We start from the raw sequence: 23,770 nt of genomic DNA on the forward strand, positions 1-23,770 counted from the left end.
AAGATATCCTAATACTACCACATTCAAATCATGCTAACATGGAGTTTTCTTTAAATTTAGAATCTGTATACATCTAGATAAATAGGAGAGCTGTTACAAAGTTGACTTTTCTCCATATGATTTGGTATTTTCAGATAATCTATTTGCTCTTTTGGTGGGAAAGTAGTAATTTATTGTTATTCCTGTAAATACGTAATATTGCTAATATGCTTTCAGTGGCACATTCACTGAGTAATATGTGCTATGCTGTAAGCCATCTCCTCTCATTTGACCTTACTTGTGACCAGGGGCATGTGTTTTCTTGTTGATGTGTTCCACCTAGCATCAATTCAGTGTCAGTCTCTAGGCCCTCCTGGGAATGGGGTGAGCCTACAACCCAGGCCTTGTTAGTGGCATTATGTTGTGAGGCAACATAACTGAGAAACCAAGTTTTAATAAATAGGGATAACAAGAAATGATCTTTCCCATTAAATTTTGCCTTGTTTTATTCAGATGCAACTTAGCAAATTGCTAAACACAGCAATGGTATGAACATTACATATCTGTATAATATTATGTTTTTTAAAAAGTCAGCACCATGAGCAAAATTTGACAGAAAAAGTCAGCCCTTGACATGTTGTCATTTGATATTGAAGTATACTGTGGTATGTAGTTAGACTTTAAGAGTTGCTAATTTTTTTTTTTTTGACAGAACACAACCTATCTACCTGTTTTCTCTTTTAACTCTTGCTATGGAAAATCCAAATCTGCTTACCTTTTTTTCCTTTTTAACTTGACAGCTAGGGAACTGAAGGTGACATTAGAATCAAAGATATATATCTCTGCAGATTTATTTGGACCATTAATTTTAATCTGTTAAAATGTGTATAATTATAAAAATATGGTTTGTTTGCAACGTGTGCTCTTTTGTGTTCAGTGCCAGTGTTTTGGAATTAAGTCCTTTTTATATACACTATTCTAATATGATATCACTTAATTTGTTTTTGCAATAGATTATTATTATCAGACATACTATAATGATGTTAATCTTCCAAATAAAGCATCTGAACTCCCAGTTCAGGAAGATCAGGATATCAAAGCTTCTACTTTTAATTCTAAAGACCAGTCACACATAGAAAATGATGCTTATGCTGGTACTGATATAACAGAAAATGTTAATTGTGGACAAGAGGACCATTTTGCCTCAAATTCACAGGTAATAAAACGCTTCACTTGAAACTGTTGATACTCAAGAACTTGTTCTTTGTTGTTATTGCGTAGAAAAATAGACTTCTTTGGTTTATTACAACATATACAAGGGTTGTAAATGTTCTGCGTGTAATTATGCAGTGAATAATACAGTTTTTGAGAAACAAAAATTAGAACTTGTTCGTATGTGTAACTGTTTTCCTACTCTGTTGTGTTGCAAAAATGTATGCTGTACATAAACTAAACAAAATTTGTCAGTACGTTTGACTCAACCAAAAAATTTTGAGCAACCACAATACCATGTTCACACCAAATTTTTTTTAATACTTCCTTTATGTCAAATATCTTGCCACTGTTCAAATATCCCAGAATGTTTTATAAATTTGTTTTTACCATTTGTTTGAATCAGGATCCCAGTAAGGTTCATACAGGGCAACTGCTTGATGTGTGATGTATAATTTATACCTTTCTTCTCTATCTCTTTTTTAAAATTATTTTTCCCCTTGAGCCTGTAATTATTGAAGAAGCCACATCATTTGTCTTAAAGAATATTTCAGTCTGGATTTTGTGGATTGCTTCCATATGGTATTAGGCATTTAGTTTTGAGTAATGGTCACTCACTTACTTCTAGTGTCTTCAAAACTGGGTCAGAATTGAATTAACTGATACACTAATTCATATTTTTTAAAGTGGGTCAAATTGTAATTGATAGCCATCCCTTTCCATTGCAGAAATTGAGGTCTTATTATTCAGAATAGTTTTTAGGTCTGTTTATTGTTTCAAGTTCTGCTAACTTTTATATTGATATGAGGATGTTTTTGTCCTGTTTGACATGATTGTATCATACATAGGAGCCAGCATCTGTGTTAGCAACAGAAGATACATCCTTAGAAGGTTCATCACTAGCTGAAAGTTTGAGAGCTGCAGCAGAAGCTGCTGTATCACAGACTGGATTTAGTTATGATGAGAATACTGGATTGTATTTTGATCACAGCACTGGATTCTATTACGATTCTGTAAGTATCTCAGACCTTTTAATACTGTATAGTTGTGTTCTTAGCTGCTTGAATACCAAATATTAAACCCTAGGTTGAATTAAGATAAGCAGGGAGCTGCATGTAAAAATTTATTTAAAGCTATTTGGCAAGAGTAAAGATTTATAAAGTAGCTTATGATACTATATTTCTATGTTTATTTAATTAAATAAGTTCATTGTGTTATTATAGATTAATATTTTAGAGAGATCTAATAACCTTTTATATGTAAAGTAACATACAAAAATGTTAGCATATTTATTAATAAAAGGAGACAACTACATTTTGTAAAATGTTTAAGAACTTAAACTAAAAGGAAGTAATGTTGTTAATTCTAGGCTTGGGGTAAGATTTTCTAAAAATTGTTTCAAATACTTATATCTTTATGAATCCATTTTAGACCACAGAGGAGTCTTTTTCTTAAATTCTTTATAGCATGTTTATTATGAGTCATTGTTTTATATTTTGTGACTTTTAAGCATTTCACTTAAAAAAAATCAATTTGTTAACAGTGAGAACTAGGGAATTAGTATGGAATCAGAAATATAATGGACCATGGACTAGGACAAAACCAGAAAAGAAAGTTCTTGATTTATAATATAGTGTTATGACTGTTGAAGTTCTGGTATTTAATTGGATTTTTTCAGGTTTGGTGACAGTGATCCTGGAAGTTATATACCCACATACCTCAACCTCAGTGGTCTACACATATGATCTGGTCCTCAGGAATTACAGAATGTAGTGCCCCAAAGTGGAGCAGATATTCACCATTCCAGTTATTGGAACTATTATTAACTACTCTAGGGAACGTAATGATAATAGTAAATATTTTAGTTAGATAAGGGATTTCATTAGCTTGTCAGTTTGTACTTGGTATAGTACTTTGTAAATACTTTGTAAAAGAGGGTTTTATTTCACAGGAGTATGCTAATTGACAGTGCTAATTAATACCTAGAAAATTAATGTTTAAACTCTTATTACCAAAGAAAATAGTTATTAATTACTTGGTTTCTAGAAAAATATGGAATTTCCAAGTATATGACGTTAGTCTTTGTCATTCTTCTACCTTCTTTTCTGTAACTTTCTTCCTGACATCTGTTCTGTAAATGCTTAATTACATTCTGCAGGTTGTGTCTCAGTGGAGTAGGGACTTCAGTGCTTTGCCATTTTTAATGTGCTAGTTTTCATTTTAATTAATTTTCTTACATATTTGAAAATGTCTATATTTTGGACGGAAAGACATAGCAGATTAAAAAGATTTGAGTTGTAGAAGTTCTGTTATCACTGGAAATAAAGATCAGAAAGCTTCCATTCAGTTTTTAGCTGAAGGAAAGATAGTGAGAATTCTAAATATTTTTGTAAGAGATCTACAAAATGAATTAAAGACAATAAATTGCAATAGTATCAACAGTTAGAAAAATAAATTATTCTTTTTCAGGAAGCTTTACTTGCTTAATCTCAGTATATATCTTTGCAAGATGTTTCCAAGTCTGATCTGCATGGATTTATGATGTAAATAAGATACAGATTGTTCAAGTAAATCTTGGTTATAGAGTACTGGCCAGTATCTAATAAATGCAGATGATTACATAATTTTATCTTTCTAGTTTTTATCCATAATTTATCAAAACTCTATATTGCATGGCTGCATTACTCTAAATCTTATGTAGTTACTTAGTGTAGAATTAATTGATTAGTGAAGACAATTGTTTATTGATTTCTTTGTACAGAATGTTATGTTGTAGTGTTCATGAGCTTAATTTTATTTTCAGGTTTTTCTCCAGGATTTTGAATCATGAACATTGAAAGGCAACTCTTTGTTTTACGTCATTGAGAGGAGGGTTTAGGGGTTTATACTACCAAACCATTATCATGTAATTACATGGAGAATGAGTCTGCAGTTGCTTTTATATGGTTGGCTTTTTCTGATGCATACCTTAGTTTTCATGACTTCTAAAAGGTTTCTGTTGAACCATATGAAGTTGCTGTTTCTATAAGTAAAAAAATGGTCAAATATTGGCAATTTCATGAGCTTTAATATAATATGTATTCATTTTCCACATCAGGAAAATTAGAGCAGATATTGAATGGTAAAGTACTTTGGAAAATTACAAGCATTTTTCATTCTGTTACCTTTATTCATTTTTTCCAAAAAATACTATAGTTCTTAAAAGAAAATTTACTGTATTTGAATATATTTGTCATTTCTATTGTCTATTTTTCTATTTTATTTCATCTTACTTGAATAGAACTTATTGTTTTCTTAACTTTGAAAGGAAAATCAACTATATTATGATCCTTCCACTGGAATTTATTACTACTGTGATGTGGAAAGTGGTCGATATCAATTTCATTCTCGAGTAGATTTGCAGCCTTATCAGACTTCTGGCACAAAACAAAGTAAAGATAAAAAATTGAAGAAGAAAAGAAAGGATCTTGATTCTTCTACAACAAATGAGGAAAAGGTAATGTCATAATTTTTAAAATTTACATAATGGTGATATCATAGTTAAGCCAAAATTTTTGATGCAACTGAAAACCATTTAGTAACTGTATTTTAAACATACTCATTAATAATAACAAGATATCACAATCTATCAATGAAGAAGCTTTCACATGGAGCAAACATGGACTTTTCACAAATTCTCAATCACTAGAAGTAGAAAAAATTTCTTAAAGTTTGAAGCAGGTAGATTTAGGGCAGATAAAATACTCTTGTGTTACATAATTTGGAAGAAGAACATTCATACCAGCTATTGATAAGTTTATGTCAGTGCACAATTCACAATAAAAGAAAAACACAGTTTGTAAATAGGTGTAGGTAAAAGTTCAACATTCTTAGTTTTGTTGAGCAATTTCTTCTTATATTAGCAAACATTAAAAAAATCCATTGCTAGCAAATTTAGGATACGTATATATTCATTAGTTTCAATTGGTATCTTTTGGGAAAATGGATTATTTGTATCAATAACCATAAAAACGTTCATATGCTTTAACTGGAAAAGTCTCATTTCTAGTTTGTAATTTAAAAAAAAATTCCAAAGAAAGAAACATTCCTTTGTATAGCTATACAGCAATATTTATAAGAACAAAAAAATAGATTTAAACGGCTGACAGTTATCGGTTAAGAAGATGATGGTACATTTAAACTTCCAGTTACAAAGTAAATGAGTCACAGGGATGAAATGTACAGTGTGGGGAGTATAGTCAGTAATAATGTAATATCTTTGTGTGGAAACATGGTAACTAGACTTGACATTGTGATCATTTTGTAATGTATAGAAATATTGAATTACTATATTGTGCACCAAGAACTGAGGTAGTGTTATAAGTCAGTTACATTTGAAAAACAAATAAATGTTCTCATAGAAGATGATACCAGATTTGTGGTTACCAGAAGCAGGGGGTGGGGAGAGGGGGATAGTTAGATGAAGGTAGTCAAAAGGTACAAACTTCCAGTTATAGGGTTAATAAGTACTAGGGCTGTAATGTACAACATGATAAATACAATTAACACTGCTGTAAGATATATGGAAGTTGTTAAGAGTAAATTCTGAGAGTTCTTATCATAAGGAAAAAAATTTTTTTATTTTGTATGAAAATGAGATGATGGATGTTCATTAAACTTAGCCATGGTAGTCATTTATGATGTGTGTAAGTCAGATTATTATGCTGTAAACCTTATACTTCTGCAGTGCTATATGCCAATTATATCTTAATAAAAATGGAAGAAAAAAGGAAGAAAATGGTAGTACATTTAATTGAAAAAACATTATTTAGTCATTCAGATGGTAGTTTATACAGGCTGAGGGGAATTTTTAAAATACTTATGATACAATGTTAAATTGAAAGAAGGGAAGTAAAAAAATGTTATCAGTGCTCTTATTTCTATTCCCTAAATAGAATTAGGTTGGTGGTTTACAGGCAGGAAAGGAGGCTTATTTGTTATATTGGTGTTTTGTAAATTGTGGCAACTATTCGATACTTTACTCTTGATTTCTTTTTTTTTTTTTGAAATACAGTTGAAGTACAATATTATGTTAGGTTCAGGTGTACTAAATAGTGATTTGACATTTGCATACGTTATGAAGTGATCACAACGTTAAGTCTAGTAACCATCATCTTCCACATAAAAAGTTGTTATATTATTATTGACCATATTCCTTATGCTGTAAATTGTATTCCCGTGGCTTATTTATTTTATAACTGGAAAGTTATACCTCTTAATCCCCTTCACTTCGTTTGCCCCCACTCCCAACTCCCTCCCCTCTGGCAACCATCCAATTGTTCTCTGTATCTGTGAATCTGTTTTCCTTTTGTTTGTTTGTTTTGTTTTTTAGATTCCACATGTAAGTGAGATCATAAGGTATTTGCCTTTCTCTGTCTGACTTATTTCACTTAGCATAATACCCTCTAGAGTCATTAATGTCTTTGCAAATGACAAGATTTCGTTTTTTAAATAGCTGAGTAATATTCTTGTGTGTGTGTGTGTGCGCGCGCACGCGCATGTGCACGCCACATCTTTGTCTATTTATCTACCAATGGACACTTCGGTTGCTTTCATGTTGGCTGTTGTAAATAATCCTGTGATGAACATTGGGGTGCATGTATATTTTTGAGTTCATGTTTTTGTTTTCTGGTAAATACAGAGAAGTGAAATTTCTGGATCATATGGCAGTTCTCTTTTGAATTTTTTGAGGAACCTTCATACTATTTTCCATAGCGACTGCACCAATTTACAATACCACAAACAGTGCAAAAGGGTTCTCTTTTCTCCACATCCTTGGCAGCACTTGTTATTTGTTGTCTTTTTGATAATAGCCTCTAGAACAGGTGTGAGGTGATAATCTCATTGTGGTTTTGATTTGCATGTTCCTCATGATTAGCAGTGTTGAGCATCTTTTCGTGTGCCTGTTGGCCATCTGCATTTCCTCTTTGCAAAAATGTCTATTTGTTCTTCTGCGCATTTTTTAACCTGGTTTTTTTTTTGATGCAAAGTTGTGTAAGCTGTTTATATATTTTGGATATTAACCCATTATTGGTCATATCATTTGCGAATACCTTCTCCCTTTCACTAGGCAGCCTTTTTGTTTTGTTTATAGTTTCCTTTGCTGTGCAAAAGCTTTTTAGTTTGATGTAGTCCCATTTGTTTATCTTTGCTTTTGTTTTCCTTGACTGAGGAGACATATCCAAAAAAATATTCCTAAGACTAATGTCAAAGAGCATACTGCCTATGTTTTCTTCTAGGAGGTTTGTGGTTTCAGGTCATACATGCCTTTTTTTTTTTTTTGCGGTACATGGGCCTCTCACTGTTGTGGCCTCTCTCGTTGCGGAGCACAGGCTCCGGATGCGCAGGCTCAGCGGCCATGGCTCACGGGCTGAGCCGCTCCACGGCATGTGGGATCCTCCCAGACCAGGGCACAAACCCGGTGTCCCCTGCATCAGCAGGCGGACTCTCAACCACTGCGCCACCAGGGAAGCCCCATACATGTCTTTTTATACGTATATATTCATATTTTTTATTGAAGTATAGTTGATTTATAATGCGTTAGTTTCTGGTGTACAGCAAAGTGATTCAGTAATATGTATATATATTCTTTTTCATATATTCCATTATGGTTTATTACAAGATACTGAATATAATTCCCGGTGCTATACAGTAGGGCCTTGTTGATCATCTGTTTTATATATAGTAGTTTGTATCTGCTAATCCCAAGCTCCTAATTTATTCCCTCACCCCCACCTCTTTGGTAACCATAAGTTTGTTTTCTATGTCTGTGAGTCTGTTTCTGTTTTGTAAATAAGTTTGGGTCATGTTTTAGATTCCACATGTAAGTGATATATGATATTTGTCTTTCTCTTTCTGACTTACTTAGGATGACAATCTCTAGGTGCATCCATGTGCTGTAAATGGCATGATTTCATTTTTTTTTTTATAGCTGAGTAGTATTCCACTGTGTATATATACCACATCGTCTTTATCCATTCATCTGTCGATGGACATTTAGGTTGCTTCCATGTCTTGGCTGTTGTAAATATCGCTGCAAAGAACATTGGGGTGCATGTATCTTTTTGAATTATAGTTTTCTCCAGGTATGTGCCCAGGTGTGGGATTGATGGATCATATGGTAACTCTATTTTTAGCTTTTTAAGGAACTTCCATACTGTTTTCCATAGTGGCTGCACCAACTTATACTTCCATCAACACTGTAGGAGGGTTCCCTTTTCTCCACACCCTCTCCAGCATTTATTATTTGTAGACTTTTTAATGATGGCCATTCTGACCAGTGTGAGGGGTTACCTCATTGTAGTTTTGATTTGCATTTCTCTAATAATTAATGAAGTTAAGTATTCTTTCATGTGCTTCTTGGCCATCTGTATGTCTTCTTTGGAGAAATGTCTCTTTAGGTCTTCTGCCCATTTTTTGTTTTGGGTTGGTTGTTTTCTTGTTATTGAGTTGTATGACCTGTTTGTATATTTTGGAAATTAAGCCCTTGTCAGTTACATTGTATGCAAAGGTTTTCTCCCAGTCTGTGGGTTGTCTTTTTGTTTGTTTATAGTTTCCTTTGCTGTGCAGAAGCTTTTAAGTTTGATTAGATCTTGTTTATTAATATTTCTGTTGCCTTGGGAGACTGACCTAAGAAAACATTGCTACAATTTATGTCAGAGAATGTTTCTCCCATGTTCTTCTCCAGGAGTTTTATGGTGTCATGTCTTGTATTTAAGTCTTTAAACCGTTTTGAGTTTAGTTTTGTGTAGGGTGTGAGAGAGTGTTCTGACTCCATTGATTTTATATGTGGCTGTCAGCTTCCCCAACACCACTTGCTGAAAAGACTGTTGTTTCTCCATTGTATATTCTTTCCTCCTTTGTTACATTTAAGTCTTTAATCTATTTTGAGTTTTTTTTTTGTGTATGTTGTGAGAAAATGGTCCAGTTTCATTCTTTTGCACATAGCCATCCAATTTTCCCATCACCATTTAGAGGTGATGGGAAAAGGCAATCTTTTCTCATTGTGTATCCTTGCCTCCTTTGTCATAGATTAACTTCCCATATAAGTGTGGGTTTATTTCTGGGCTCTCTATTCTGTTCCATTGATCTATGTGTCTTTTTTTGTGCCGGTGCCATACTGTTTTGATTACTATAGCTTTGTAGTATATTTTGAAATCAGGGAGCATGGTACCTCCAGCTTTGTTCTTCTTTCTTAAGATTGTTTTGTCTATTTGGGGTCTTTTGTGTTTCCTTACAAATTATAGAATTATTCTAGTTCTGCGAAAAGCACCATTTGTATTTTAATAGGGATTGCATTGAGTCTTTAGATTGTCTTGGATATAGTATGGCCATTTTAACAATATTAATTCTCCCAATCCATGAGCACAGTATATCTTTCCATTTGTTCCTCTTCTTTCCTCAATATTTTATAGTTTTTAGAGTATGAGTCGTTTTCCTCTTTGGTTAGTTTTTTTTTTTTTTTTAATTCATCAATCCCTGAGCCTTATTTATTTATTTATTTTATTTATTTATTTTTGGCTGTGTTGGGTCTTTGTTACTGAGCGTGGGCAGTTGCGGCAAGCAGGGGCTACTCTTCGTTGCGGTGCACGGGCTTCTCGTTGCGGTGACTTCTCTTGTTGCAGAGCACATGCTCTAGGCACACAGTCTCAGTAGTTGTAGCACATGGCCTCAGTAGTTGTGGCGTGTGGGCTGTAGAGCGCAGGCTCAGTAGTTGTGGCGCCCAGGCTTAGTTGCTCTGCAGCATGTGGGATATTCCCGGACCAGGGCTCGAACCTGTGTCCCCTGCATTGGCCACTGAGCCACAAGGGGAGTCCCTCCTTGGTTAGATTTATTCCTAGGTATTTTATTCTTTTTGATGCAGTTGTAAATGGGATTGTTTTCTTTTTTAAAAAAAATATTTATTTGGTTGCACTGGGTCTTAGTTGTGACAGGCACGGTCCTTAGTTGCGGCTGGCAAGCTCCTTAGTTACGGCTCGCAGGCTTCTTCGTTATGACTCGTGGGCTCCTTCGTTGTGGCACATGGGCTCCTTAGTTGTGGCAGGCAGGCTCCTTAGTTGCGGCTCAAGGGCTCCTTAGTTGTGGCATGCAGACTCTTAGCTGCGGCATGCATGTGGAATCTAGTTCCCTGACCAGGGATCGAACCTGGGCCCCCTGCATTGAAAGTGTGGAGTCTTAACGACTGTGCCACCAGGGAAGTCCCTGGGATTGTTCTCTTAATTTCTCATGTAGTTTGTTGTTAAATGTATAAAAATACAACAGGTTTCTGTATATTAATTTTGTATCCTGCAGCTTTACTGAATTCATTTGTTAGTTCTCACAGTTTTTTTGGTGGTGTCTTTAGGATTTTCTATATGTTGTATAATGTCACCAGCAAACAGTGACAGTTTTACTTCTTCCTTTCTAGTTTGGATTCTTTTCTTTTTCTTGTCTGATTGCTGTGGTGAGGACTTCAATACTGAGTTGAATAAATGTGGCAAGAGTGAGCATCCTTGTCTTGTTCCTGATCTTAGAGGAAATGCTTTCAGCTTTTCACCATTGAGTATGATGTTGACTGTGGGTTTGAAATATATGGCCTTTATTATGTTGAAGTACATTTCCTTTGTACCCACTTTGTTTAGAGCTTATCATAAATGGATGTTGAATTTTGTCAAAAGCTTTTTCTGCATCTATTGAGATCATCATGGTTTTTACTCTTGAGTTTGTTAGTGTGGTGTATTGTATTGATTGATTTGTGGGTATTGAACCATCCTTGCATTCCTGGGATAAATCCCACTTGATCATGGTGTATGGTCCTTTTAATGTATTATTGAATTTGGTTTGCTAATATTTTCTTGAGGATTTTTGCATCTGTGTTCATCAGTGATATTGGCCTGAAATTTTCTTTTTTGTCGTGTCTTTGTCTGGTTTTGGTATCAGGCTGATGCTGACCTTGTAGAGAGTTTGGAAGTGTTCCTTCCTCTCCAACTTTTTGGAATAGTTTGAGAAAGATAGATGTTAACTCTTCTCTAAATGTTTGGTGGAAATCACCTGTGAGGCCATCTGATCCTGGACTTTTATTTCTTTTGAGTTTTTTTGATTACTGAATCAATTTCATTTGCAGTAAATGGTTTGTTCATATTTTCTATTTTTTCCTGATTCAGTATTGGGAGACTGTGTTTCTCAGGGTTTATCCATTTTTTTCTGGGTTGTCTGTTTTACTGGCATATAATTGTTCATAGTAATCTCTTATTTTTTGTATTTCTGCAATATCAATTGTAACTTCTCTTTCTGATTTTATTTATTTGGGCCCTCTCTTTTGGTGATAAGTCTTGCTAAAGGTTTAGCAATTTTGTTTATTTTTTCAAAGAACCAGTTCTTAGTTTCATTGATCTTTTTTCTTTTTTTAGTCTCTACCATTTCTTTCTTTCTTTCTTTTTTTGCCACTCTGTGCAGCTTGCAGAATCTTAGTTTCCTGACCAGTGATCGAACCCATGCCCTCTGCAGTGGAAGTGCAGAGTCCTAACCACTGGACCACCAGGGAATTCCCTGTATCATTTATTTCTGTTCTGACCTTTATTATTTCTTCTCTTAACTTTGGTTTTTTCCCTTCTTTTTCTAGTTCCTTCAGCTGTAAGTTTAGATAGTTTATTTAAGATTTTTCTTGTTTTCTGAGGTAAGCTTGTATTTCTGTAAACTTCTTAGAACTGCTTTTGCTGCATCCTATGGATTTGGGATCATTGTTTTTCCATTTTCATTTGTCTGCAGGTATTTTTCAGATTTCTTTTTTGAGTTCATTAGTGACCCATTGCTTGTATAGTAGCATATTGTTTAGACTCCATGTGTCTGTGGTTTTTGCAGTTTTTTTCTTGTAGTGGATTTCTAGTTTCATACTGTTGTGGTTGAAAATGCTGCTTAATATTTCAGTCTTTTTTAATTTTAATTGAAGTATAGTTGATTTACAGTGTTGTACTAATTTCTGCTTAGTTATACACATCTATACATTCTTTTTTTTTTCTTTTCCATTATGGTTTATCCCAGGAGACTGGATATAATTCCCTGTGCTATACAGTAGGACCTTGTTATTTATCCATTCTAATTGTAATAGGTTGCATCTACTAACCCCAGACTCCCAGTCCATCCCTCTCCCTCCCTTCCTCCCCCTTGGCAATCACAGGTTTTTCTCTATGTCTGTGAGTCTGTTTTGTAGATAGGTTCATTTGTGTCATTATTTAGATTATACATGTAAGTGATATTATATGGTGTTTGTTTTTCTGACTTACTTCATGTTGTATGATAATCTCTAGTTGCATCTCAGTCTTAAATTTCTTGAGACTTGTTTTGTGGCCTAGCATGTCATCATCATACAAAATGTTCCATGTTCACTTGAAACAAATGTGTATCCTGCTTCTTTTGGATGAAATGTTCTCTATGTATCTGTTAGGTTCATTTAGTCACGTGTCATTTAAGACCAGTGTTTCCTTACTGTTTTTCTGTCTAGATGATATCCATTGATGTAAGTGGAGTGTTAAATTCCCCTACTATTATTGTGTTACTGTCAATTTCTCCCTTTATGTTTGTTAGTATTTTCTTTATGTATTTAGGTGCTCCTGTGTTGGGTACATAGATATTTACAATTGTTATATCTTCTTATTGGCTTGATCCCTTTAGCATATAACGTTCTTGTTTGTCTCTTTTGACAGTCTTTGTTTTACAGTCTGTTTTGTCTGATATAAGTGTTGCTACCCCAGTTTTCTTTTTATTTCATTTGCATGGAATACCTTTTTCTGTCCATCACTTTCAGTCTGTGTGTGTCTTTAGATCTGAAGTGAGTCTCTTGTAGGCAGCATATGTTTTTTTTCAATCCATTCAGCCACTTTGTGTCTTTTAATTGGAGCTTTTAATCCATTTACATTTGAAGTAATTACTGATAGGTATGTACTTACTGCCATTTTGTTCATTGTTTTTTTGGGGGGTTCTGTAGTACTTTTTTGTTCCTTTTTTCTTTTGCTCTCTTCCCTTGTGATTTGATGACTACCTTTAAGTGGTATGTTTGGATTCCTTTCTCTTTTCTGTGTATGTGTTGTTGGTTTTTGGTAACCATGAGGTTCATATTTGACAACCTATATATATGTGATTATTTTAAGACAGTTTCTTAAGTTTGAATGCATTCTAACTGCTTTACATTTTTACTTTTGTTTCCCGCCACATCTGATGTTTTTGAGGTCATATTTTACGTTTTCGTTTTGTTTATCCCTTAACTGCTTATGTAAATATACATGATTTTACTACTTTCATCTTTTAGCCTTTCTACTAGCTTTATCAGTGGTTGATTTGCTACCTTTACTGTATGTTTACCTCTACCGATGAGATTTTTCCTTTCATAAGTTCCATATTTCTAGTTGTGGCCCTTTCGTTTCTATTTAGAGATGTCCCTTTGACGTTTCTTGTAAAGCTGTTTTAATGGTGCTGAACTCTTTTAGCTTTTGCTTGTCTGTAAATCTCTTTATCTCTCCTTCCAATCTGAAGGATAGCCTTTCTGGGTAGAGTGTTCTTGGTTGTAGGTTTTTTCCTTTCATCACCTTGAATATATGGTGCCACTCCCTTCTGGCCTGCAAAGTTCTGCTGAAAAGTCAGTGATAGCCTTATGGTAGCTCCCTTGTGGATAACTAGTTGCCTGTCCCTTGTTGCTTTTAGAATTCTCTGTTTTTCTTTAATTTTTGCCATTTTAATTGTAATTAACCTCTTTAGATTCATCTTGTTTGGGACTCTGTGCTTCCTGGACCTGGATATCTGTTTCCTTCCCCAGGTTAGGGAAGTTTTCAGCTTTGATTTCTTCAGATAAGCCTTCTGCCCCTTTCTCTTCTCCTCCTGGGACTCCTGTATTGTGACTGTTAATATGCTTGATAGTGTCCCAGAGGTCTCTTAAATTATACTCATTTTTTTAAATTCTGTTTTTTCTTCAGCTTGAGCGATTTCTGCTATTGTTTTCCAGGTTGCTGATGTATTCCTCCGTATCATCTAATTTGTTGTCCCTTCTATTTATATTTTTAATTTCAGTTATTGTATTCTTCAGCTCTGTTTGGTTCTTCTTCATATTTTCTAACTACTGAAATTTTATGTTCATTGATTCTTCTCCTGAGTTTGGTGAGCATCTTTATGATCATTATCTTGAACTCTTTATCTGTAGATTGCTTATCTCCACTTTGTTTGTTCTTTTTCTGAGGTTATGTCTTGTACCTTCATTTGGAACATATTCCTCTGTCTCCTCACTTTACCCAATTCTTTGTGTTTATTTCCATGTGTTAGGTAGGTTGTTTATGTTTCCCATCTTGGAGAAGTGGCCTTATTTAGGAGACCTCTTCTGGGGCCCCAGCAGCACACTCCTTTTTGGTCTCCAGAACCAGATGCTTTAGGGGTGTCCCCTATGTGGGCTGCATATACATCCTTCTGTTGTGGTGGGGCTGATTACTGTGGGAGCACTGGTAGGCAGGGCTGGCCCCTGGCCTGGTTGGCTGTGAGGCCATGCCTTGTATGGTGGCTGTAGGCCTACTAGAGGGTAGGGTAGTCTTCCTGTGAAGTTGGCTGCATGGTCTGGGGGCTCAATGGTTCACTGGAGGGTGAAGCTGGGTCCCCACATGGCTGTCTTTCTGGCAGGCCAGGGGTTGGGTTTGGGGCTTGTGCCAGCCTGCTGGTGGGCAGGGCTGGGGCGCCAGCACTAACAGACTAGAGGAAAATTCCAAAGTGGTGTGTTCCAGTACCAGTGTTATTGGGGTAGAACAGACTCCCAAAAATAGCTGACCCAGGCTCCTTTCAAACTACTGCCTCAGTGTTGGGACTTAGAGCATGTGACATTTTGCATGTGCCCTTGAGAGCAGAGTCTTATTCCTGTATCCCTCGAGTTCTCCTGAACATAAACTCTGCTGGTTTTTCAAAGCCAGACATTCTGAGGGCTCATCTTTCCAGTGCAGGACCCCTGGGCTGGTGACCCCATTTGGGGCTCAGACTCCTTGCTCCTTGTAGAGGACCTCTGTGCTTGTGATATTCCTTCCATTTGTGGGTTGCCAGCATGGGGTGTGGGTCACCACCTGTCCTACCCATCTCATGTGGTTATTTTTGTTTCTTTTAATTTTTTAAAAAAGTTTTTATTGGTGTATAGTTCCTTTACAATTTTGTGTTAGTTTCCACTGTACAGCGAAGTGAATCAGTAGTATGTATACATATATCCCCTCTTTTTTGGATTTCCTTCCCATTTAGGTCACCACAGAGCATTGAGTAGAGTTCCCCGTGCTATACAATAGGTTTTCATTAGTTATCTATTTTATACATAGTTTCAATAGTGTATGTATGTCAATCCCAATCTCCCAATTCATCCCACACCCCCCCGCTTTCTGCCTTGGTATCCATAGGTTTGTTTTCTACGTCTGTGTCTCTATTTCTGCTTTGTAAATAAGATCGCCTATACCAGTTTTTTCAGATTCCACATGTATGCGATAATAAACGATATTTGTTTTTCTCTTTTTGACCTACTTCACTTTCTATGACAGTCTCTAGGTCCATCCATGTCTCTACAAATGACCCAATTTTCTTCCTTTTTATGGCTGAGTAATATTCCATTGTATATATGTATCGTGTGTTTACTTCTTTATGTCTTTAGTTGTGGAAAATCTTTTCTGCTAGTGTTCAGGTTATTCTCATAGATAGTTGCTCTGTAACTAGTTGTAATTTTGCTGTGTCTGTGGGAGGAGGTGAGTTCAGTGTCTTCCTACTTCACCACCTTGGCCACCTCCCCTACTCTTGAAATTTTATCTCAATTCTCTATTTGATTTGTCTTTATTTTTCTTTTATTTTCACTGGCAATACCTAGGAATTGAAGATTATGTAACTAAAATAGCAAAAATGATTTTTCTTTTTTTTTTAAGATCTATTTTTTAGTGACGTCTACCTATTACTAGTGGTTGAACTGTTTGAAAGGATGCATTATGAATACTTCTCCCTAGCAAAGCAAAGAACATGTAGGGGTCCTCAGATGACCTTTCCTGACAAACTAGAGAATGAAATTTGAAAGCATTCTGTGAGATTTTGGTCCAGCTTAGCTCCCATATCTGTTCATCTTTACCATCCTTCAAAAATATGTTAACTTCAGGACAGTGACTTAAGAAAAATCCTGATGAAATTCTGAGAATTCCCCAAGGATTCTATAAGGTAATTGTGAAGCATGGGAGGAAAGCAGTTAGGACATCCTCATCTTTTTCTTGAGTTTTAAGATGTTCTTGAGCCTTACTTTTTGGAAGTGTAGAGTATACAGAAGGAAGGAAGTAGGGTGAAGAGATTGGAGTAATAACTTGAAATATGCATATATGCTTAATGCCCACATGTAGGCACCAGGCCTTTCTTATATTTTAATGAATATTTATCTAACATTCTAGACTGACAAATAGTTTTTAAAAAGCAGTACCTCTTGCAATTTCACTCATTTTTCCTCTGCATGTATTGTCCTATAAGCAGTAGTAATAATAAAATATGTAAGATTGGAAACTTTTTTTTTAAAGCATATATAGATAGGGAAATTTTTTGGCCATAATTCACAGTGGCCTTTAAAGTTCCTCATAGTTTTTTTTTTTTTTTTTTTTTTTTTTTTTTTGCGGTACGTGGGCCTCTCACTGTTGTGACCTCTCCCGCTGCGGAGCACAGGCTCCGGACACGCAGGCTCAGCGGCCATGGCTCACGGGACCAGCCGCTCCGCGGCATGTGGGATCCTCCCGGACCGGGGCACGAACCCGTGTCCTCTGCATCGGCAGGTGGACTCTCAACCACTGTACCACCAGGGAAGCCCCCTCATAGTTTTTCAGCTCCTTGCCCTTGTTCTTGTTCTTGGTGAGTTTATGTTGCCGGAAATATGTATAGTTTATCTATCACACTGTGAGTGTTTAGCCAGTCTTCAAACTGAATTTATGCTGCTATTAAAAATGCGTGTTTAGGGACTTCCCTGGTGGTGCAGTGGTTAAGAGTCTGCCTGCCAGTGCAGGGGACACAGTTTCCATCCCTGGTCTGGGAAGATCCCAAATGCCACAGAGCAGCTAAGCTTGTGCATGACAACTACTGAGCCTGCGATCTAGAGCCCGTGAGCCACAAATACTGAGCCTACGTGCCACAGCTACTGAAGCCCGCACGCCTAGAGCCCATGCTCCGCAACAAGAGAAGCCACTGCAATGAGAAGCCCGCACACCACAACGAAGAGTAGCCCCCACCCACTGCAACTAGAGAAAGCCCGCGCACAGCAACAAAGACCAACACAGCCAAAAATAAATAAATTAATTAATTTAAAAGACAAACAAAAGTGTGTTTAAGATGGTCTCATATTTTATAAAGTAACAGCGGACCATATGAATTCACTTCATCATGTTGCTCTAATATAGAAAGAAAATTCAGACTGTGTTACAAACCAAAGGAAAATAACTCTCTGTTTCTTCTAAAGTTAAAATAATAGATTTATTCGTTTGTCCTAGGGTATGCCCAGTATGCATGTGTAATAAATAATAAAAGGCTTATGCCAGGTAAGTTGGAATTTTGGAACAAAAGAGATGCAACTGATTCATCTGTACTTTTTTTGTATTATCAAACCAACTCTCTATTAAATTTTAGCAAAACTTCAGTTCTGCTACATTAGGTATATTTGGACCTTTAAATCCCTGCTGTAATTAAAGCTAATTCTTTATGTTATGTATGTTGACTTGATAATTGGCTCAATGTTCAGAAAGAAAATTTAGGTTTAGTTGTATTCTCTAGGCCTGCACAGTTCAGCCAGCTCCATCTGGCTACTGAATACTTGAAATGTAGCTAATCCTAATTAAGATGCTTTGTAAGTGTAAACTACACTCAGTTTTGAAGACTTAGTACAGAAAGTCCATGTAAAATATTTTGGTAATTTTTATAGTGATTAAATGTTAATTTTATATATAATTAGTAATATTTTGTAAGTACTGGGTTAGATAAAATGAATTTCACTGGTTTCTTTTTACCTTTTTAATGGCCCTACTAGATAATTTTAAGGTATAAAATATAACTTGCATTTTATTTTTGACAGCATTGTTCTAGGCTGTCACATGTCCAAGCAATACGTGATGAGGGCCTGGACTGGGACAGTTAACACACTGAAAATAGATAAGGAGAGAAAATTGGGATAAATTTCAAACATAGTCTATAGCACTTGGTAATTGATTTCAAGTGGTGGTTAAGGAGATGTCAAAGACTTATGATTTGGATAAGTGGATGGTCATATCATTAACCAGGAAAAGGAACATGAGAGGAAGAGGCACTAGAGATAATAGCTATTTCACTGTGTGTATATATCTTCACTAATTCATTGAAACATTTAGCATTAAATATAAGATGGTCATGTTTAAGAGTCTTCTCTCCTGTTTCCAACTCTTTCCAGAATTTGAATTCAGAAGATCAAAAAACATCAAGTATTGAACATATAAGCTGCAGTGAGGGAGAAGATTTTGCAAGTGTGAAAAAGAAGGCCAAAATAGACATTCATTACAAAAAGAGTCCCCCCAAATATACTGTTCCAGTTAGCGCAAAGACTGTAGAATCTCCTCTTGATGAAAACATTTATAATTCGGCTTCATTTAAAGATGAGAAAATCATAGACACTGATAGTGAGCCTGAAGAAGGTGAAATTACAGACTCTCAGACCGAGGACAGTTATGATGAAGACATTACCAGTGAAGACAATGTAACTGCAGAAGATTCTGAAGATGAAGGTGAGTAAATGGCCATTACTTAATTTTATATAAATAACCAAGTATGGTCATTGTAAAAGTGCAAAATGGTTAAAAGTGTTATTAACCCATATAATATATCTGCCGAAATGTGAGCTGATTGTTTTAAAGAGATTAATGACATTATTAAAAATTATAACTGCTTGGTTATTTTTCAACAGTAGGATGTGAATAAATGACTAGTACTTGGATCCTGAAGTTTCATTGCATTGAATGGCTTAGTCAGTAAAAACACAAAACCAAGTTACCTACTTTCTAATCCTAAAGTAGGTACAAAGTCTATTTTAGTGGATTAGATATTTGTCCACTTTTGTAATTGAGGGAGGGAAAGCAGTTGCCTTTAAAAAGAGTAGTCCATGAATTCAGCTTACATAGGTATTATGGTAAATCTAGTATTTATTTTACTTGAGGATATAAAGATATACTTTTAAAACTCAGGAATTCATATTGGTGTATATGAGCTTATTTTGTTCTTAATGGAATTTCCTCTCATTTTTTCTTAAAAAGGGCAGACTCAGTTTTTCTCACTTAATGTAAAAATGCTTTTTTGGGATACTTTCAAATTCTAAGACCTTAAAAAAGAGAGAGTTGATTATTTTATAATTGTGATAGGTGCTGAATATCTTTAGGTTGATCTTTTTATGAATTTATTTATTTTTGGCCGCATTGCACGGCATGTGGGATCTTAGTTCCCTGACTGGGGATCAAGCCTGTGCCCCCTGCAGTGGAAGTGTGGAGTCTTAACCACTGGACCTCCAGGGAAGTCCCACAGGTTGACCATTTTAAATTGGTAACATTGTTAAACCTTACTTACTGTGTATGTGATATAGCAGAATTTAAGAATGTTGTTTTAAACAGAATGAAGATTTTTATCAATATATTTGTACTTTATGTATGCCTCCTACTCATCCCTATGCATTTCTGATTTTTTCCCATAGCATTTGAATTAATATTTACACATTTCTTTCTTTGGCAGATGAAGAAAAAATTTGGCCCCCATGTATTAGAGTAATTGTAATTAGATCACCTGTGTTGCAGACAGGATCACTTTTTATCATTACAGCTGTAAATCCTGCTACAATTGGAAGGTAAAAATGTTTAGTGTTATTATATTTGTGTATTTGTCTTATTCCAGTGGACTGTACTTTTCCTGAGCAGTTAATCATTAAATATGCATGGTACTGGTTGAATAGGAAAAAAGTGACATCCATGTCCCTCCCTTTTCCACTCAAAAAATATTCTGACACCTACCTTTTGTCACCTGCTTTTGGAAGACAATTGGAGATATAACCTCATTATCCCTAAAGGGGACTGCCTATGTAAAGAGATAAAATCTTGTTGATATGATACCTTCCACAGAGGTTTTGTCATTTTCTTACCTTTTGTATTGCTTTTTTTAGGTTTAAATTACTTAAACCCACTGTTGACCTCCTCTGATTGTTTTCCTTTACCCCTTTATAATTCAGCCAGCTTGGTAGAGAGGTAGGTTTTAATCATGAGTAGGATAATTTCCTTTCTTCCCAACTGGAAAGGTAATGTATGGAACAGGTTCCATACGATATCTTAATTTTAAATTCTTAGAAATATTATACTTTTTTTACATTTAGTAATAGAAGTGGAAACAGTCAACAGGTCTGGAAAAAGTGATTGACATGAGTACAAAGGACATTTTGTCTCACTGGATGTTTACTAGCCTGTGACAGATGTACCAAAGAGTAAAAGTAATTCTGGAACCTTCTTTCAAAAAGGAAATTAGAGTAGCATTATAGAAACCAGATTTAGTGTGATAGACTTGCATTTTAACATTATCTTTTAAAACAAAAAAACTTATCTTTAAAAAAATTCTTTAAGTGCTACATTTATGTATGCTTCAAAAATAATTAAAGGCATTTTACTTAACTCTGCAGAGAAAAAGATATGGAGCATACTCTCCGAATCCCTGAAGTTGGTGTCAGTAAGGTAAGCTCTTTGATTTTTCGGTTACAACCCCCTAGATGTGATTTTGTAAATCATCCTTATTTTTAACATCTTTGTTGGGGTATAATTGCTTTACAATGGTGTGTTAGTTTCTGCTTTATAACAAAGTGAATCAGTTATACATATGTTCCCATATCTCTTCCCTCTTGCGTCTCCCTCCCTCCCACCCTCCCTATCCCACCCCTCCAGGGGGTCACAAAGCACTGAGTCGATATCCCTGTGCCATGCGGCTGCTTCCCACTAGCTATCTACCTTACGTTTGTTAGTGTATATATGTCCATGCCTCTCTCTCGCTTTGTCACAGCTTCCCCTTCCCCTTCCCCATATCCTCAAGTCCATTCTCTAGTAGGTCTGTGTCTTTATTCCTGTCTTACTGCTAGGTTCTTCATGACATTTTTTTTTCTTAAATTCCATATATATGTGTTAGCATTACGGTATTTGTCTTTCTCTTTCTGATGTAATTCACTCTGTATGACAGATTCTAGGTCTATCCACCTCATTACAAATAGCTCAATTGTTTCTTTTTATGGCTGAGTAATATTCCATTGTATATATGCCACATCTTCTTTATCCATTCATCTGATGATGGACATTTAGGTTGTTTCCATCTCTGGGCTATTGTAAATAGAGCTGCAATGAACATTTTGGTACATGATTCTTTTTGAGTTATGGTTTTCTTAGGGTATATGCCTGGGAGTGGGATTGCTGGGTCATATGGTAGTTCTATTTGTAGTTTTTTAAGGAATCTCCATACTGTTCTCAATAGTGGCTGTACCAATTCACATTCCCACCAGCAGTGCAGAGTGTTCCCTTTTCTCCACACCCTCTCCAGCATTTATTGTTTCTAGATTTTTTGATGATGGCCATTCTGACTGGTGTGAGATGATATCTCATTGTAGTTTTGATTTGCATTTCTCTAATGATTAATAATGTTGAGCATTCTTTCATGTGTTTGTTGGCAGTCTGTATATCTTCTTTGGAGAAATGTCTATTTAGGTCTTCTGCCCATTTTTGGATTGGGTTGTTTTTTTGTTATTGAGCTGTATGAGCTGCTTGTAAATTTTGGAGATTAATCCTTTGTCAGTTGTTTCATTTGCAAATATTTTCTCCCATTCTGAGGGTTGTCTTTTTGTCTTTTTTATGGTTTCCTTTGCTGTGCAAAAGCTTTGAAGTTTCATTATGTCCCATTTGTTTATTTTTGTTTTTATTTCCATTTCTCTAGGAGGTGGGTCAGAAAGGATCTTGCTGTGATTTATGTCATAGAGTGTTCTGCCTATGTTTTCCTCTAAGAGTTTGATAGTTTCTGGCCTTATATTTAGGTCTTTAATCCATTTTGAGATTATTTCTGTGTATGGTGTTAGGGAGTGATCTAATCTCATTCTTTTACATGTAGCTGTCCAGTTTTCCCAGCACCACTTATTGAAGAGGCTGTCCTTTCTCCACTGTACATTCCTGCCACCTTTATCAAAGATAAGGTGTCCATATGTGCGTGGGTATATCTCTGGGCTTTCTATCCTGTTCCATTGATCTATCTTTCTGTTTTTGTGCCAGTACCATACTGACTTGACTACTGTAGCTTTGTAGTATAGTCTGAAGTCAGGGAGCCTGATTCCTCCAGTTCCGTGTTCCGTTCTCAAGATTGCTTTGGCTATTCGGGGTCTTTTGTGTTTCCATACAAATTGTGAAAGTTTTTGTTCTAGTTCTGTGAAAAATGCCAGTGGTAGTTTGATAGGGATTGCATTGAATCTATACATTGCTTTGGGTAGTAGAGTCATTTTCACAATGTTGATTCTTCCAATCCATGAACACGGTATATCTCTCCATCTGTTTGTATCATCTTTAGTTTCTTTTATCGGTGTCTTATAATTTTCTTCATACAGGTCTTTTGTCTCCTTAGGTAGGTTTATTCCTAGATATTTTATTCTTTTTGTTGCAATGGTAAATGGGAGTGTTTTCTTGATTTCACTTTCAGATTTTTCATCATTAGTACATAGTAATGCCAGAGATTTCTGTGCCTTAATTTTGTATCCTGCTACTTTACCAAATTCATTGATTAGCTCTGGTAGTTTTCTGGTAGCATCTTTAGGATTCTCTATGTATAGTATCATGTCATCTGCAAACAGTGACAGCTTTACTTCTTCTTTTCTGATTTGGATTCCTTTTATTTCCTTTTCTTCTCTGATTGCTGTGGCTAAAACTTCCAAAACTATGTTGAATAAGAGTGGTGAGAGTGGGCAACCTTGTCTTGTTCCTGATATTTGTGGAAATGCTTTCAGTTTTTCACCATAGAGGGTGACGTTGGTTGTGGGTTTGTTATATACGGCCTTTATTATGCTGAGGAAAGTTCCCTCTATGCCTACTTTCTGCAGGGTTTTTATCATAAATGGGTGTTGAATTTTGTCGAAAGCTTTTTCTGCATCTATTGAGATGATCATATGGTTTTTCTCCTTCAGTTTGTTAATATGGTGTATCACGTTCATTGATTTGCGTATATTGAAGAATCCTTGCATTCCTGGAATAAACCCCACTTGATCATGGTGTATGATCCGTTTAATGTGCTGTTAGATTCTTCTGCTAGTTTGAGGATTTTTGCATCTATGTTCATCAGTGATATTGGCCTGTAGTTTTCTTTCTTTGTGACATCCTTGTCTGGTTTTGGTATCAGGGTGATGATGGCCTCGTAGAATGAGTTTGCGAGTATTCCTCCCTCTGCTATATTTTGGAAGACTTTGAGAAGGATAGGTGTTAGCTCTTCTCTAAATGTTTGATAGAATTCGCCTGTGAACCCATCTGGTCCT

At 35.6% G+C, this 23,770-nt stretch overlaps 1 protein-coding gene across 1 annotated transcript in view; it reads left to right on the top strand.

The window, feature by feature from the left end:
* AGGF1 (angiogenic factor with G-patch and FHA domains 1) overlaps positions 1 to 23,770 on the top strand; it is a 48,918-nt gene that overhangs the window by 3,202 nt on the left and 21,946 nt on the right. Inside the window, exons 3-8 of the mRNA XM_030846209.2 lie at positions 993 to 1,195; positions 2,040 to 2,204; positions 4,499 to 4,687; positions 18,647 to 18,977; positions 19,972 to 20,083; positions 20,903 to 20,954. Coding sequence (XP_030702069.2) covers positions 993 to 1,195; positions 2,040 to 2,204; positions 4,499 to 4,687; positions 18,647 to 18,977; positions 19,972 to 20,083; positions 20,903 to 20,954 — 1,052 coding nt within the window. The remainder of the gene's footprint in view (positions 1 to 992; positions 1,196 to 2,039; positions 2,205 to 4,498; positions 4,688 to 18,646; positions 18,978 to 19,971; positions 20,084 to 20,902; positions 20,955 to 23,770) is intronic.

The sequence above is a fragment of the Globicephala melas genome, chromosome 3, assembly GCF_963455315.2.
Source record: "Globicephala melas chromosome 3, mGloMel1.2, whole genome shotgun sequence".
NCBI classification, from domain to species: domain Eukaryota; kingdom Metazoa; phylum Chordata; class Mammalia; order Artiodactyla; family Delphinidae; genus Globicephala; species Globicephala melas.